General features: G+C 41.1%; 1 protein-coding gene across 1 annotated transcript in view; it reads left to right on the top strand.

Moving 5' to 3' along the window:
* The window catches only part of adamtsl7 (ADAMTS-like 7), a 31,859-nt gene extending 16,459 nt beyond the window's left edge, over window positions 1–15,400 (top strand). The window contains exons 5-12 of the mRNA XM_061251443.1: window positions 776–997; window positions 4,095–4,221; window positions 4,985–5,192; window positions 6,666–6,839; window positions 7,345–7,518; window positions 8,797–8,976; window positions 10,011–10,155; window positions 10,558–15,400. Coding sequence (XP_061107427.1) covers window positions 776–997; window positions 4,095–4,221; window positions 4,985–5,192; window positions 6,666–6,839; window positions 7,345–7,518; window positions 8,797–8,976; window positions 10,011–10,155; window positions 10,558–10,697 — 1,370 coding nt within the window. The 3' untranslated portion in view covers window positions 10,698–15,400. The remainder of the gene's footprint in view (window positions 1–775; window positions 998–4,094; window positions 4,222–4,984; window positions 5,193–6,665; window positions 6,840–7,344; window positions 7,519–8,796; window positions 8,977–10,010; window positions 10,156–10,557) is intronic.
* Window positions 15,401–15,498: the final 98 nt, after the last annotated feature.

Below are 15,498 nucleotides of genomic sequence, written 5' to 3'. Positions count from 1 at the left end.
GTGCTTGCGGCCATGTGCGTGTGTGTCTAAGACAGAGCCATGTTGCATGCATCTGATGCTTGAAACTTCCAGGCAAAAGCACGCAACCAACTAAGATGAGAATTATAGAGAAGTTACTTTTTTCATTTCTCCCTGGAAAGGATTAGTCTGCACTCTGTAGTAGAGCAACCACATGCATGTTTCTTTCCTAGAAAAGGGTTGAAAAGGACCATGCTGTGTTTCACAGCACTGATCTTTGAAAGGGATTTCCAGCTCACATCTGCATTTTAAGATTGAGGAATTCATTATGGATAGGTTTTCCTTTGCAGCGACTGAACCACAACCTGACCAGAGACTGACCCAACCGTTCTCAGAGGACAGCTGACCTGTTTGTCCAGAAATCCGTTTTTCTTTTGCAGCAGTGCAAACTGACAGACTTGGAGTCCCACAGATGAGTTTAATGAAAGAGTAAGGAAATTAAAGCGAAACATTTCTGAAACAAAGGGTTGGGGTTTATTTTTGAACGAGTGCTGCTTGGATTTAATCAAAATAATAAAACTAAAAAATAGTTATTTAGCTGACACTTATCCAAAGCAACTAACAGTTGATTCGACTAAGCAAGGGACAATCCCCTTGGAGCAATGCAGGGTTAAGGGCCTTGCTCAAGGGTACAACAGCTGTGCGGATCTTATCTTGGGCTTGAACCGCCAACCTTCCAGGTCTCAGTCATGTACCTTAGCCGCAAGGCTACTCTCTCTCCAGTGCTTTGGTCCTTCATCTGCATCTCTCTCCCCAGGGGAGACCATGGGCCTGCACACAGTGGAGGGGGAAGGATTCGCTCTGGACTCCAACGGGAATGGAGACTTCGGTGTCGGGGTCCACCCCAACCAGGTCCCCTCCGACCCCCTCCCCTCACCCACAGCAGCGGGCCCGGGGTCACAGCTCCGTCCAGAACAGCTCTCCCCTTACGGCTGGAGGCGAACTGGGAGCACGCTCTGCAGCACCACCTGCGGGACAGGTGAGGAATGCGTTTTGGTAACACTTGTTACAGCCAATGGTAACACTTATTAATGAGCTGTGGCTTCAGAAAGTATTCAGACCCCTTCACATATTGTGTTGCAGATTTCATTTTAAATGGATGAAATTGCCATTTTCGGTAATCTACACTCAATTACCCATAATGACAAAGAATTTTTTTTTTTTTTTTTTTTTGAAAATGTATTGAAAAAACTAATGAAAACTACAATAACAATGAACACAATAAAGTGTGGAAAAAGTGATGGGATCGAAATACTTTCTGAAGCCACTGTATAACATGCAGTTATAAATATTGGGTGGGCGAAAAACAGCTGTCCAATGTCAAAAGTGATTAACTGAAGAAAGGTTATTGTTTCATTCCCATTGACACAATTACACTTGATAGATGGAGAAGTTTTGACTCAGGATAATGAACATCAGACATTGAGAATAATTTGAGGGCTTCAAATGGTTTTGCTGTTTTTTTAAACAACAAAAACAGTATAATCCAAACCTGCTGTCTGCCTTTGGATGTGGCTATGCATGGATCAGACAAACAGGGAATGTGTGTGTGTGTGTGTGTGTGTGTGTGTGCAGGTGGTTGAGGGGGGGGGGGGGGGTTTGCAGAAAGAATTTGCAGATGAAAAGTTTTATCTTGGTCCCATGTCAATACACCCCCCACCCCCTGTAGTTGTCCTGTCTGAGAGAATGTAATGAATGCTTTCCAGACCTGTGAACCTGACACAGTACTCTCAAAGCCACAGATTTTTAGAGGAATACCATAAAATAGCCTGAGTTACAGTAATGGGGACAGGAAGTAGAGAGCAATGCTTCTCTTGATTATGCTATATTCAGACTATTACAGGAAACATTATGCACAAAAGGCACACGTTTGTGCCTAATTTTCTTTCCATTGTTTTGCTACTAGAAACGCTGGTTTGGTTCTACAACTGGTTTGGTCTGACCTACCCCTAAGTGCACTATAGCTAAAACATGGAGAACTGCACTATAGAAGCTGGAGGCTTACATATGATTAAACATGTTAGCGCAGTAATGGACATTTAGGCTAACCTAAAGAAGAAAAAGAATTTATCCTCTGCATTTGACACATATTAGTTACTTAGGAGCTGCCACTGTGCAGCACCTGGGGAGCAATGTGGGGTTAAGGGCTATTCTCAAGGGCCCAACAGCTGTGAACTTCCGGGTCTCAGTCATGTACCTTAGCCTCTATGCTTTAGGCTTAATCGCTCTAATATGAAACATATGTTGAAAGCATTGTTACTGAAGGACATAGGTGAATTGGTCTTGACACTCGGTTATCTTAACTGTAAACTATGTGTTTTGTCAGGTAAGCAGCAGCTGAGCTGGAATGAAAAGTGCTCCATTTCACTGTGTTCTAGAAAAAACATTTTATGCTTTAGCAATAACCTAAAACTATAACTGACAGCAGAGCTGGAAAAACAAAGCCAAGAACCTTGGCTATGATGAATCTGCTGTTTGATGGGAACTGATAGAGTTTAGATGGGATCATTGCGTGCCCTCTTGTATTTCGGAATGGAATCTGTTCATTAAGTTTGAATAATAATCAAAAAGCATGATAATAGAAAACAGGGAACTGGTGGCTAGCTAGTGATAAACAAATCAGTCAAGAATGCATTATCATTTCTTGCAGTTAAAAAAAAAAACTGGGAAAACACATCACAAAATTGAGATGTACAAAAAAAATGTGTTGTATCGGAGGGGGGAAGCTGATATGGATCTGATCCACTCACTATTGGCTGGTCAAAAAACAGACTCAGCAAGGAACAAAGCTCTGGCTGAATTCCCAAATCCAAAAGTCCAAGACTTTCAATGACCTTGTTTCTTAGCACTAAGAAAATGGGATGGAAACAGCAGGCAAAAAATGCACCAAAGTATGTCCCCTGAAAACTGAACATGAGTTCACCCTGTCAACATTAATTTGCGATAACATTTCAAAATGAGCTCTTGTAGCTCATATTAGCATGCGCAACACACTGTGCTATGGTACTATCTCTACTGTTTGTAGAGAGGAACGCAGAGGTGGAAAGGAGGAAGTCCTGCCATGTAATTCTTCTACCCATGAACTCAGCTAATTTCACTAATTAGTCTGCCTGAATAATTATGCTAATTAGCAAATCCAGTGACTGGAACAAAATACCGGAGAGTTCAACGTTCCACCTCTGGTAGAATGTCAAAGTGGCCCCCCGACAGTGGGATGGGGCAAGCACTCCAAACATAATTATACATGCAGTACAGCAATCTATCGTCAAGGAACAATACAAAAATTTGGCCTAATTTTCCCACTATAAAACTTCACCAAAACTGCCCGGGCGTGGTAATGATTGTGATTGACAGACTGTGTCCCTACTTTCCACACATTGTTGTTTATTACCATAGCTACCTGAATTTTCACAAGCTAGCTAACTTAGTATATCAACTACCAATAGCTAAGGTAAGGACGCTGACTTATCCAATAATAATTTTGCTAGTTAGCTAGCCAAGTTAATATTAAATGCACAACTATGAAAGCAAACTAGCTAGCTAACGTTTTTGATAATGTCACCTTCGTAAGCTAGCTAGCTAAATGAATATAACCAAAAATAGACTTAATAGTCCTTAAAAGGCAGTCTAATTTAAGTGAGCCTGATATTCGTTGAATATTTACATTGTCTTGCCTGTCGGCCAGCAGTGCCAACTATAGGTTATGAGTTATAGGGGGGGTGGATAAGGGGAGTCTAGGAGAAGCACACTAGGAGAACATTCTCATTTTTGTTGTACGACACTTGTCGCATGGGTTGTGCGACAACTTTAAATCAGGGTTAAATCAGGATTAAGTTAAACACCTCAATGTATTCTCATTATAACTGCCTTATAAGGCAAGGATATCTTTGTACATTGTAAGAAGGTACAATAACTGCATTGTTCTTCAAATATAATACTCACGCCCATGATCTTGTGGAGCTGGTTTTCCATGTAGGTGTTAATCAAAGGACCTCTAAAATACATCTCAGTCCACACAACAAAGGTTAGCAAAAATACTTCATACATCTCTTCTCTTCCTGCTTGGGGTGGCGTAGGCAGGCTTCAGGGGGTGTTCAGCTGTGTGGAGCAGGAGACCGCCGTCCTGGTTCCTAATGACCTGTGCGAGCACAGCCAGAGTCCCATACAGGAAGAGGACTGCAACACCCAGCCCTGCCCTGGCTTGTAGGTGACCATACCCGCACACCCTTTCTCAACAGTGCACAGCACGACCACAGGTCTATGCTAAATATGCACATGCTGTAGCTACAGCAGCAAACATCTGGACTCCTTGTTTTTAGCACTAAGTTGGACAATTTCAGGCTTATCTGCATAGTGAATTCATAAGACATATGAAGTATGCGCACCAGCTGCTCAGTAAAGTCAACTTTCTTTTCAACTGGAATAAACTTTAGGAGCTGCAAACAATTATCAGTTTCTTGCATAAACATGTTTACATAGACACACACACACGCGCGCAGACACACATTCTACACTGTATATGTGAACAGATGGCCATGCAAGCCTTTAAAAAAATGAAACCCATTGAAACACCAGTCTATTGGTCTCATTATGATCCTAAATTTGCCTGAGCTTTAACTGTACAGTATTTATCATATTTTTGCCATTATTCACTGGACCTCAGAAGAAAATGTTTTTTTTTTTCAGGAAATATACACAAAGGACATAAAAGCTCCCATATTTGCAGAATCACCCATACAGTATATTTATCTATTTACAATGCATTGTACAACCTGTTTATAATATATTATAGCATATTTTAAAATAATATATATAAACTCTTATCTCATCTTATGGACTTGCCCACCCTGCTGATGAAAAGCTAGGTTTTGAAACAGCTGGTAGCTGGTCATTTCAACCTGGTCATAGCTGGATTTTACCACAAGGCAATATCATGTCATGGAGCTCACAATGTCTCTCCCCGCAGCTGGGATGTGGGCGAGTGGTCCGAGTGCAGCAAGGCGTGTGGCCCCGGGGCCCAGCACCGGCAGGTCTTGTGCCGCCAGGCCTTGGGGAACGGCAGTACCAGCACGGTTGGCCCCCGGCACTGCCGGCACCTGGAGCAGCCCGAGACCGCGGCCTCCTGCCAGCTGAAGATCTGCAGTGAGTGGCAAATCCGCTCCGAGTGGACTCCGGTTCGTATTTGGCAGGGTCCTCCGACACAAACACACTGGGAGGCCTCATTTATAAAAATTATAGGTCTTACGGTCAAATTGTATCTTAAACAGCGGCTTACACAGAAAACCAGTAGTTATTTATAAAATCCTACTTTGACGTGGATATGATCGTACCTCGACGTCAAGTTAACGCTAGACGTGAAGTTCATTACCTGCTGTTTAAGTGGAGGCACTGCACATTTGAGGGCTGTGTGCAAATCTTCCACATGGGCTGTGTTTATGCTTTAAGAATAATATTTGATTGATTTGATAATCAATTTTAGGCATGAAAAGTGTAAGAACTATTGTAATGCAGCCTTATTTAGACGGAAATTGTTGGCCGCATTCACAAGACTTCAAATTGAAGTTTTGTTCATCACATACTGTAAGATGCAGCTATGCCAATGTAATCAGACTGTTATTATGAATCAAGCATAAGTGCAATTTGGGAAATTACTTTAAGATTAAGTTTAAGCTTAAATTGAGAAACATTTTTATAAATGAGGCCGCAGAGTTTTAAAATGTAAACATTTAAAATACTGTATTGTATAGGGTACAATGGTCTGTTGTAGGCAAAAGTAAACATGTGTCATGCAGCATTGTAAGAATCCAGCATTGCATGATTCATTGTATGGTTTTCTTCCTTGTTTCTGATTGTTCATATACAGTATATACTGTATCTGTGTATCTGTAAATACACTCACCGAGCCCTTTATTAGGGACATTTTTCTTTATTACACCTACTTATTAATGCGATTATCTAATCAGCCAATTATGTGGCAGCATTGCAATGCATACAATCATGTAGATACAGGTAAGGAGGTTCAGTTAATGTTCACATCAACCATCACAATGATTGTTGGTGTCAGAGTATCTCAGAAACTGCTGATCTCCTGGGATTGTCACACACACTTTGCAAAAAATGGTGGAAAAAAACAAAAAAAATTCAATGAGTTCTGCAGAAAGAAACACCTTGTTAATGACAGACATCAGGGGAGAATGGCCAGACTAGTCAAAACTGACAGGAAGGTGACAGTAACACAAATACAACAGTGGTATGCAGAAGAGCATCTTTGAACACACAACGCATCATAACTCTGAGCGGATAGGCTACAGCAGTAGAAGTCTAAAAAATAAGTCTGATAAATACCTAATAAATTGCTCGGTGAGTGTACATTGTATTTCAGGCAGATAGTGAACAAAACAAATATAAACATAATGTCACAACATGAAGTTTCTGAATAGGTCAGTCAATGACAGTTCATTACTTCCTTTGCTGCAAATAAATGCTTTATTAACAGTACCATAACGTAATGATCTGCATTGCTTGTAAATGATATGAGGGTGTCCATACTGTGCCAGGAAAATGTGTCCTATAACCAGAGCCAGCAGAAACCTCAATTGTTGTTGTTGTTTGCTCCCCCATACGCGTCTGCAATACCCCCACCGCAGTGTTCTGTGCCGTGCGGGGTGGGGCAGCGCACTCGTGACGTGAAATGCGTGGACAACCTGGGGGACGTGGCGCCGGACGAGGAGTGCAACATGAAGCTGCGTCCGGAGGACGTGCGCAACTGCGACACGGGCCCGTGCGGCCGCAGCTGGTTCCTCACACGCTGGAGCGACAGGGTGAGGCACTAGCGCTCCGGAAAATGTCACTGCCGATGTGGTGATTTTTCTCTGGGACAGTATCCAGAACTGGGTTCAAGTAGTATTTCAGTCAGAAAAACTCATATTTAGTTTAAATATTTTAATGAATTTGTATGTCTTTTTTAGGTGTGGTGCTGAATGGTTCAGGTAGAATACTACTGTGTACGCACGGGTGTGCACTACCTTATTGAGATGTCGGCAGTGATAGTAAAGAAAGATCAGGAAGACCATACCGATATCCCCCCAAGGACGAAGACTGACACAAGCTGTTGATGTTCGCTTGAGCATACACAGTAAAATGTTCTGTGTTCAATCTTGTACTACTCTGGTCGAGTTGTAGGTATTGTTGCAATTATAGGGAGTATGGCATTGTCACTGTCATACCATGGTGCCGTACGGGGACTGTTTCTGTGAGGACTGTATATTTGTCAGGGCTTAGTGGTTGTGGGGACTGTGGTTAAGGGTTTGCTTGTGCTGTTGTCAGTGCTCAGCTGAGTGTGGAGGGGGCAGCCGCAGCAGGGAGGTGGTGTGTCTGATGAACCACGTCAGCAGTCTTCCTCTGGACGGCTGTGGAGACGAGAGGCCCGAGGACGTGATGCCGTGTGACCTCGGCCCATGTCAGGGCAAGCCAGACTGGTACACGGGGACGTGGGGGCAGGTCAGAGTGCAACGCCCTACCCCTCACACACACTATACTGTGCGTGCACGAGTTTGTGACATGCATTGTTTCACGTCATCATAATTGCCTCCATATATCCCGTCTTCATTCAATTCAATTCAATTCAATTTAATTTGTAGTTTTTATAATGCAACATTGATTACAAAGCAGCTTTACACAGAGCCAGGGCCCGAGACCCCCTCAGACAAAGCAAGGAAAAAACTCCCTGACTAACAGGATGAAACCTTGAGCAGAACCGAGGTCAGTCCATCTGCTTCTGGCCAGAAATGGGCAAACAGTTGAACAGTAGTATTTATATATCATATATAAATCAATTCAATTAATACATTAAATAATTCATTTTACAAATAATACATTATGCAAATAATAATTATGCAGATGACAAATATAGATGATTATCTGGGTCCGGTTCTTGGCACAGGTCCAGTTCATATACAATACCTAATACTGGAGGTCTGCATCCTGAATTTGAATAATCTCTGTGAGATTGGGTCAAATTGGTTATATCCCAGGCTTATTATAGCTGTGAATTTATATGTGCATCAAGTTGTGGGGTGGCACGGATGGTGCAGTGGGTAGCACTGCCACCTCACAGCAAGGAGGTCCTGGGTTCGAATCCCCGTTGGCCGGGGCCTCTCTGTGCGGAGTTTGCATGTTCTCCCCGTGTCTGCATGGGTATCCTCCGGGTACTCCGGTTTCCTCCCACAGTCCAAAGACATGCAGATTAGGTTGATTGGAGAGTCTAAATTGCCCGTGGGTATGAGTGTGTGAGTGAATGGTGTGTGTGCCCTGCGATGGACTGGCGACCTGTCCAGGGTGTATTCCTGCCTTTCGCCCAATGTATGCTGGGATAGGCTCCAGCCCCCCTGCGACCCTGTTCAGGATAAGCGGGTTCAGATAATGGATGGATGGCTGGATCAAGTTGTGGTTTAGTCTAGGTTTGCTCACATACACTGCAAAAAGTGACTGTCTGAACAAGTGCTTTAGTCTTGTAATATGACTTAAGATATTGGCTTTTTTTAAGTTTGTTTCCCCCCCCTCCACACACACACACACTCCTGTACATTATTGGATAAAATGCAAAGACATGGATTCAGATTTATAGACTCACATAAGAGCTACAGATGAATGAAAGTAAATTGCTTTATGTTGTTCCAAACTGGAAAAGCAAGGGAAATGTACATTACAAATACCAGTAAGCCAGATCCTGGTAGGAAGTGACTCATTTCTGAGGTTGAGTTGCGGTTTCTCTTTCAGTGTTCCTCCGAGTGCGGGATTGGCACGCAGAGTCGTACTGTGCTCTGTCTGCTGCACACCAACGGCAGCTTCGAAGCAACTGCACCCTCGGACTGCGCCCACCTTCCCCGCCCCCCCGAGACCCAGTCTTGCCAAATCAAGATGTGTGGTGTGAAGTGGTTTGTCACAGAGTGGAGTACGGTGAGTTCCCAATGCTTGGACAAGAGGTAAGGTAATGGGAGAACAGGCCATTCAGCCCAGCAATGCTCGCCTTTTCTTACACCTAAGTGTACCTACTGCTTTGTTTGCCTAAAAGCTAAATAGTATCTCACACCATATCAAGCCTGGTCTTGAAAACCCCCAGTGTTTTTGCCTCCACTCTTTTTTGTTTTGTTTTGCCTCTACATTTACTGGCAAGCTATTCCACACATTGACCACTCGCTGTGTGAAAAAATACTTCCTAATATCTGTACAGAATTTCTCCTTTGCCAATTTCCATTTGTGCCCTCTCGTTCTGCTAACCGAACTCACCCAGATGCCTATAATTAACTTTGTTAATCCCTTTAATGAATTTAAAAGCCTCAATCAATCAAATCCCCCCTAAGTCTCATTTTACTAAGTTTAAAAGCTTCTGTTAGTGCTTTAGTACAAGGCACTGAGTTTGTGTTCCAACTCAGGGCTTTTCTGTGAGGAGATTGCATGTGGCATAATATGCAGTAGGCTAATTGGAGACTCGACTCACTGCCAATGTGAGTGAATGGTGGGTGGGCCCTGTCATGGATTGGCGACCCGCGCCGGGTATACTGCCTCGTGCCCAGTGCTTGCTGAGATATGCTACAGCCACAAACCCAGACCAGTTTCAATGTTAGCGCATTCACAGAGAAGGGGGACGGATAAACAGTGTTGTGGTTTGAGGGCGTTTGTTGCTGCAATTCCTCTCTTGACCGTTAGAAGTGCGAAATTACCTATTGCACCTTTAATGCGGACGGACATTTCAAAACGTATTTGTCGGTTATAACGTCTGAATGTTGGTATCTATCTCCTTTATCTTCACGTCTTCTCCTTAGCTCCAGCACCCAATCAATATTTTCATGGATGTACTTGTGCCTCCTTTTCTTTTCTACTTCCCTTTTACTTTTCTAATGCAACATTCTAGGCAGGCAATTTAGTTCTAGGATGAATTGATTTGAGAAGATAAGACGTACATAAGAGTATGTATGGCCTTTCTGTTGCAGTGCTCCCGTTCCTGTGAAGGGGGGTACCAAGTGCGAGAGGTGCGCTGCCTTGCAGATGACCTAACAGAGAGCACCGCCTGTGACCCCTTCCTCATGCCAGAAGATCGCAACGAATGCAACACGCACCTGTGTCCCCCAGAAATCGGTATCGTAAAACATTTTGTAGCTATTCAGTAGCTAATGCTATAGCATAATGCTCATTCTTTTGTCTTGGTAAGCAGTTACATTTTCTCAGTGGAATATGAAGGGCCTAATAGACCCCAAGTACTTAATTAATAATGAATAATAATACATTTCTACACAGTTTGTATGCAGTTGGTGGTAAAATGGTCAAAATCAATAGTAAATAAAAAAGCTCACGCTAGTTAGTTGGTTAGGCCAGCTCATTAGGTCAGCTCGTGCTACGTTTCGAAACTGCTTGGAGTAATTTCAAGCTGGTCATAGCTGGACTTTACAGCAGGGAACAGAATTGTGTAATCTGAAATGGCCAGGATTGTCGTGTCTTGATTAAAATTTGTGTAACCCACATTTTCTGCCTTTTTCTCAGATGAAAACTGCCAGGACATGTACTTCAACTGCAACATGGTGGTTCAGGCAAGCCTTTGCGTGTACTCGTACTACAAAACCGCCTGCTGTGCTTCCTGTTTGCGTGTCAGCTGGCGGGAGGCGGGCCTTTCCATTAGGTGACTCCGCCCCCTGGGAGAAAAGCTTGCGTTTTATAAAGACATTTATAAAGACATTCTATCACAGTGGGTGAGGAAATCATGAGCACATTTGTGTATCTGAACATCTGTAAATATTTACAATTGCTTACATTTATCTTTCTGTAACACAACCCCGATTTAACAGAAACATCACACAAGCTCATACCCCTCTCTCCATGACTTTGTGAACGTTGTTGCAGCTACACTCCAGGAAATGTCCACTACATATAATCACTTTGATGAACATCCTGCTCTCTGTCTGAATGCTCCCCTTAACAACACTCGAGTATTCCTGATCATTCCTAAACCAGTGTCTCCTAAAACTTTCTAAAATCTATATAGTGTTCTCAAACTTTATCCTGGAGGACAGGTTTGTGCTTGGTTTCCTTCCAGATAATTAACCATGTGGAGCCACTTTATATCATATAGCCACAAATAATACGTTTACTGTATTCATCTCCTGGATAATTTTTTTAAATGTGTTATATGGAAAAGGATTAATTTAGAAATGGGAAGACATGGGAATGAACCAAACCTATAATATGTTAATAAGATTGAAGGGAAATTTTATGAAAGAACAGGTTTTCAACAGGTTTAGTTGAGCTTTAAGGGGATTGGCAAAAACAAGAGTTATCCATCAGTTTGGGAACCTATATAATCAATTTGTGCTGATAAATATTACATGTACAATTTTGGAGGAAAGCGTTTCAACCAAATTTTGTGTCTTGATAACACAGGATAAATACAGTGAATTTATAGTATCTTTAAGCACAAGCAAAATTGGGAATTTACAAAAAAGGTAATGTGACACTCATGCAATGCTGCTGCCTCAATTATAATATGCTGGTTATGACTATTGGCCATTGTCTAGAGCAGGAGTGTGCAATTCCAGCCCACTCTTGAAAGCATAAAGTAGCTTATGGGTAAATGGCATTGTATTTACTTTGGTTGCCATACATTAAATATGGCCAACTTGCCAATGTTAACTAGAGTTACAGTTTTTCTCAATCACTTTGGCCCAATTGTCGAATGACAATTAACGTTCTCAAAACAATAAACACTATGTGAAACGCTCCACACCTTAACATCACTTGTTCACAGTAGAACACAATTTCTGATTGCATACTACACATTTTTTAATTGCTTGCAAGGTGAATCTTGGATTTTACTAAGTTTCCCACATCTGAGATCACCCAGTCATAAATTATGGTCAAATTAATGTAGGGTGCACTACACTTTCTGAACATGGAGGAACCTGTTCAGGCAAACAATGAACAGGGGCACGTGCCTGCTCATCCAAGAGGAAGAGGAGTAAGGATGTGTGGTGGTATGGTGAGGAGAACACCACAAAACAGAGGCAGAAGCAGAAGAGGAAAAATGCACATTGTTGTGTCCAATGAAGTGAGGGCCACCATTGTGTACAATGTAATCAACCATGGTCAAACAATGACAGAGCCTGGTCGAAGAGTGCAACTTAATGTGGACCAGTCCACGGTGTCATCAATCATATGAACATTCCGAAGGGAAAACAGGTGCACAATTGTGCAATAATGTAATTCTTCATGTTATTTCAGTTTACAGTAAATGCATGTTTGAAGTTCATAAAGGACAAAATACATGAACTATACTGTGATGTATGGTTGATTTCCAACTGATTCCCCTGCATTGTTGTGTTTACTGTATTGCACTGTATCACAGTATCAATAAAATTAATTCTCAACAATTTTACAGGAGACTTGATTTGAAGCTACTGTAACAAACGTTCTGCCAGGGTGCACTGTCCTAATGACAATATGTATAATCATTTTGACTCTTGATTTCAAACAATGACTTTCCTTTTTGATGACACTAATTCATTGACAGAATTATTTAATTTATAAAGATTTTGAGTGAGGTACGTGCTTTTGGAGTTGAACCTTAAAGTTCTGCAGTATGCATGAAATGGGGCCAAAGTGATTGAGAAAAACTAAAGAAAATCTAGTCTTGCAAGCCTTTCCTCCCCATGTCTTATATGTGAATGCAATCTACTGGCAAAAAGTGGTATTTGCCGTTCATTGAATGATAAATTCTTGGTTAAATTGAGTTCTCAACCAGAGGTTTTGTTTTTCTAGCTAGCATGCATAATGATGCATGATTTTAAAGTATAGCCAGTTAGCGTCATTCTTTTCCATTTCAACGGTAATTCTGTTGTCTGAAATGCATTTCTTCAGTCAAATCTTAAGAAGACGCAAAATGTATGCCATATAATGGTATTATCATAGTAAGCTGATACTATGCTGGCTAGATTTGCATGTTCTCTCGTGTAATGAGAAATATTCCACACCAGCCAGTCAGCTAGCTACCTAGCTACCTAGTTATAACTACTTTTTAAAAGCCTTAACTAGCTGGCATTAACACTGTCACTGCCATTTGTCTGTGTAGCTAGAGCTAGCTGGCTAGCCTAGTGAACTCACTTTGTTGGTTTTATGACAAGCCTAATGAACTAGGTAAAACAGCTGTCGATTTAGCTGTAAGTTTTCAGTTTATATAGGCCGAAAAAACTCTTTTAGACCACCCTTGCTTTACTGTATACGACACATTTTCACAAACTGAATTAGCAACATTCAAGTGAGCGTTGTGTTTAAGTCTATGTTAAGTCTATGGACAATTCATCGTCGAAATTTAGAATTTTACAGTCAAATTCAAATGTAATAAAATGTCATGAAATTACAAGAAGCAAGTACATTTCTGAATTACCCACAGAATGAGTGGTCTTGTGTCGGGATCCATTGGATTCAGGTACAATAGGTAATTTCGGACTCCTAATGGTCAAGAGAGGAATTGCAACAACAAACAACAACAAACAACCTCAAACCACAACACCGTTTATGCTTCGCAGTCTATGAATATAATGCATAATATAAAGCGTTATTTTTCAGTTCGATGTTTTGGAAAGCTGACAGTGACAAACGCAACAGAGCCTGCGCTATTTTCGTAGTGTTCTAGTAAGAAAATGTTCGCTGAACAGGTGACTTTATGAAATCTTGACTTTGGTGTGCTACACAACACTATTTATATTTTTTATATTTATATTGAAGTTTTCACTTTAACTAACCAACTATATTGTGAGCAAGCAAGTTATTTGGCTACGTAACTAGCTGGCTACATAACTAAGATATGATAGTCTACCACAAACGATGCAACTGTAACTTACAGTTTGAGAGGAATAAAGGTTTCGCTAAGCACGGATGATTGAACACGTAGAGATAAAAGGAACGTGTAGCTGCCCAAATTTCACTCCAGACAAGTTATCACTGAAACTCTGTATACTATTGCTTATCTAGTTAGAAAACGATACAAGTTCACTATCAGTAACAAGCAAATTATCTATAACTAGTTAGCTTCCCAAGTTTACAAATCTGAAGCACAATGCTTGTGCAATCGCTACTATGTTCGTATTGCCTATATTTTGTCCTAAGTGGATATTAGTAAATTATTTACAAATAGAAATATTTGCCAACTATTGCTTATTTGCTTGTTGCTACCAATAACAAACTGGTATTGTTTTATAACTAGATATGTAGTCTTCGCTTGGGTAATAAACAATAGTATATAAAGTTTCAGTGATCACTTGTCTGGAGTGCAATTTGGGCAGCTACATGAACAATCAGAATAAGCCCCCACGTCATTGGCTGTGGCAGTTAGAACCGCTTTTCAACCAATGAGCTTGAATTATTGTACAGCTGTACAATATTTTGATACAGAGTGACGGCCTGACAAATGTACACTTTGAAACCCGAATTTAAGGACTATAAACACAGGCAGAGGGTGAGTCAACATCAGTGAGCCTTTTCCAAAGATAAGAAGGGATTTGCAATGGTTTAACACAAAAAGCATACCTGTGGCATAAAAGTCTGAAATGTTTTGTTGTATTTTTTTTAAGGGTATCCATAACACAGAAATGGCGCAACTTTGCAGTACATCTATCTATCTACAAAAATCAGTAGTTGGCAAGCCCGTTGCCATTGTAGTAGACCTGCCAAATGGAATAGAGATTGGTTTTTAAATGGGTGAGATATTGAGGTTCAAGTTCTGCCATTTTGAATGAAAGTGCCAACCAACGCAAGCATGTAGTCAGCCCTCACTATAACATTATGTTCCAGTTCTGGTCTACTGTTCATGCCCAAGCAAAATCGAATGGGGTGCATCTGTGGAATTGTTTCTCTACCAGGGTACAACAGGGATCATCAAATCATTATGTTTTTTTTTTTGTTTTTTTTCCACAATTTCAGATAGCGTCCCTCTCAGAGTGAATTGCTTATCGTTTTGCATTTTGATATTCATACGCAAAATCACACGCATCAAACAAAATCATACGCATCAATAAATCATGAGAACAAACATAAATGCTTCCACACATTTCGTCAGAATTATATTTTTTACTATGGCATTAAAAGCAGACCAGTGAAAAGGCCATTTTCAATCATATACTCAGCTTGAGCACAAAAACATCCAACCAACAGGACCATGGCCCAAGACCCTGACCTATGCATTCCCAATATTTTCAAATTAGAAATGATTTCTGATTTCTCTAACATTGGGACAGAATCCCAACAAGGTCTCGGCTGTGGTTTCTGTAACATTCATTTTTCAGTGTGCTCTCTGAAACACAAATCTGTCATATCACCAATAAATGAATACAAGCTGCTGCCTTTTGTGTTATTCTTTTCTGAAAGATATATATTTAATGACAGCATTGTGAGACAGGTTTGGAAGTCCATGTACCCACTACAAACATATGTTGC

This window comes from Conger conger, chromosome 8 (assembly GCF_963514075.1).
Source record: "Conger conger chromosome 8, fConCon1.1, whole genome shotgun sequence".
Lineage (NCBI taxonomy): Eukaryota > Metazoa > Chordata > Actinopteri > Anguilliformes > Congridae > Conger > Conger conger.
The sequence above is the reverse complement of the archived record's forward strand: the minus strand, read 5'-3'. Positions and strand labels throughout refer to the sequence as shown.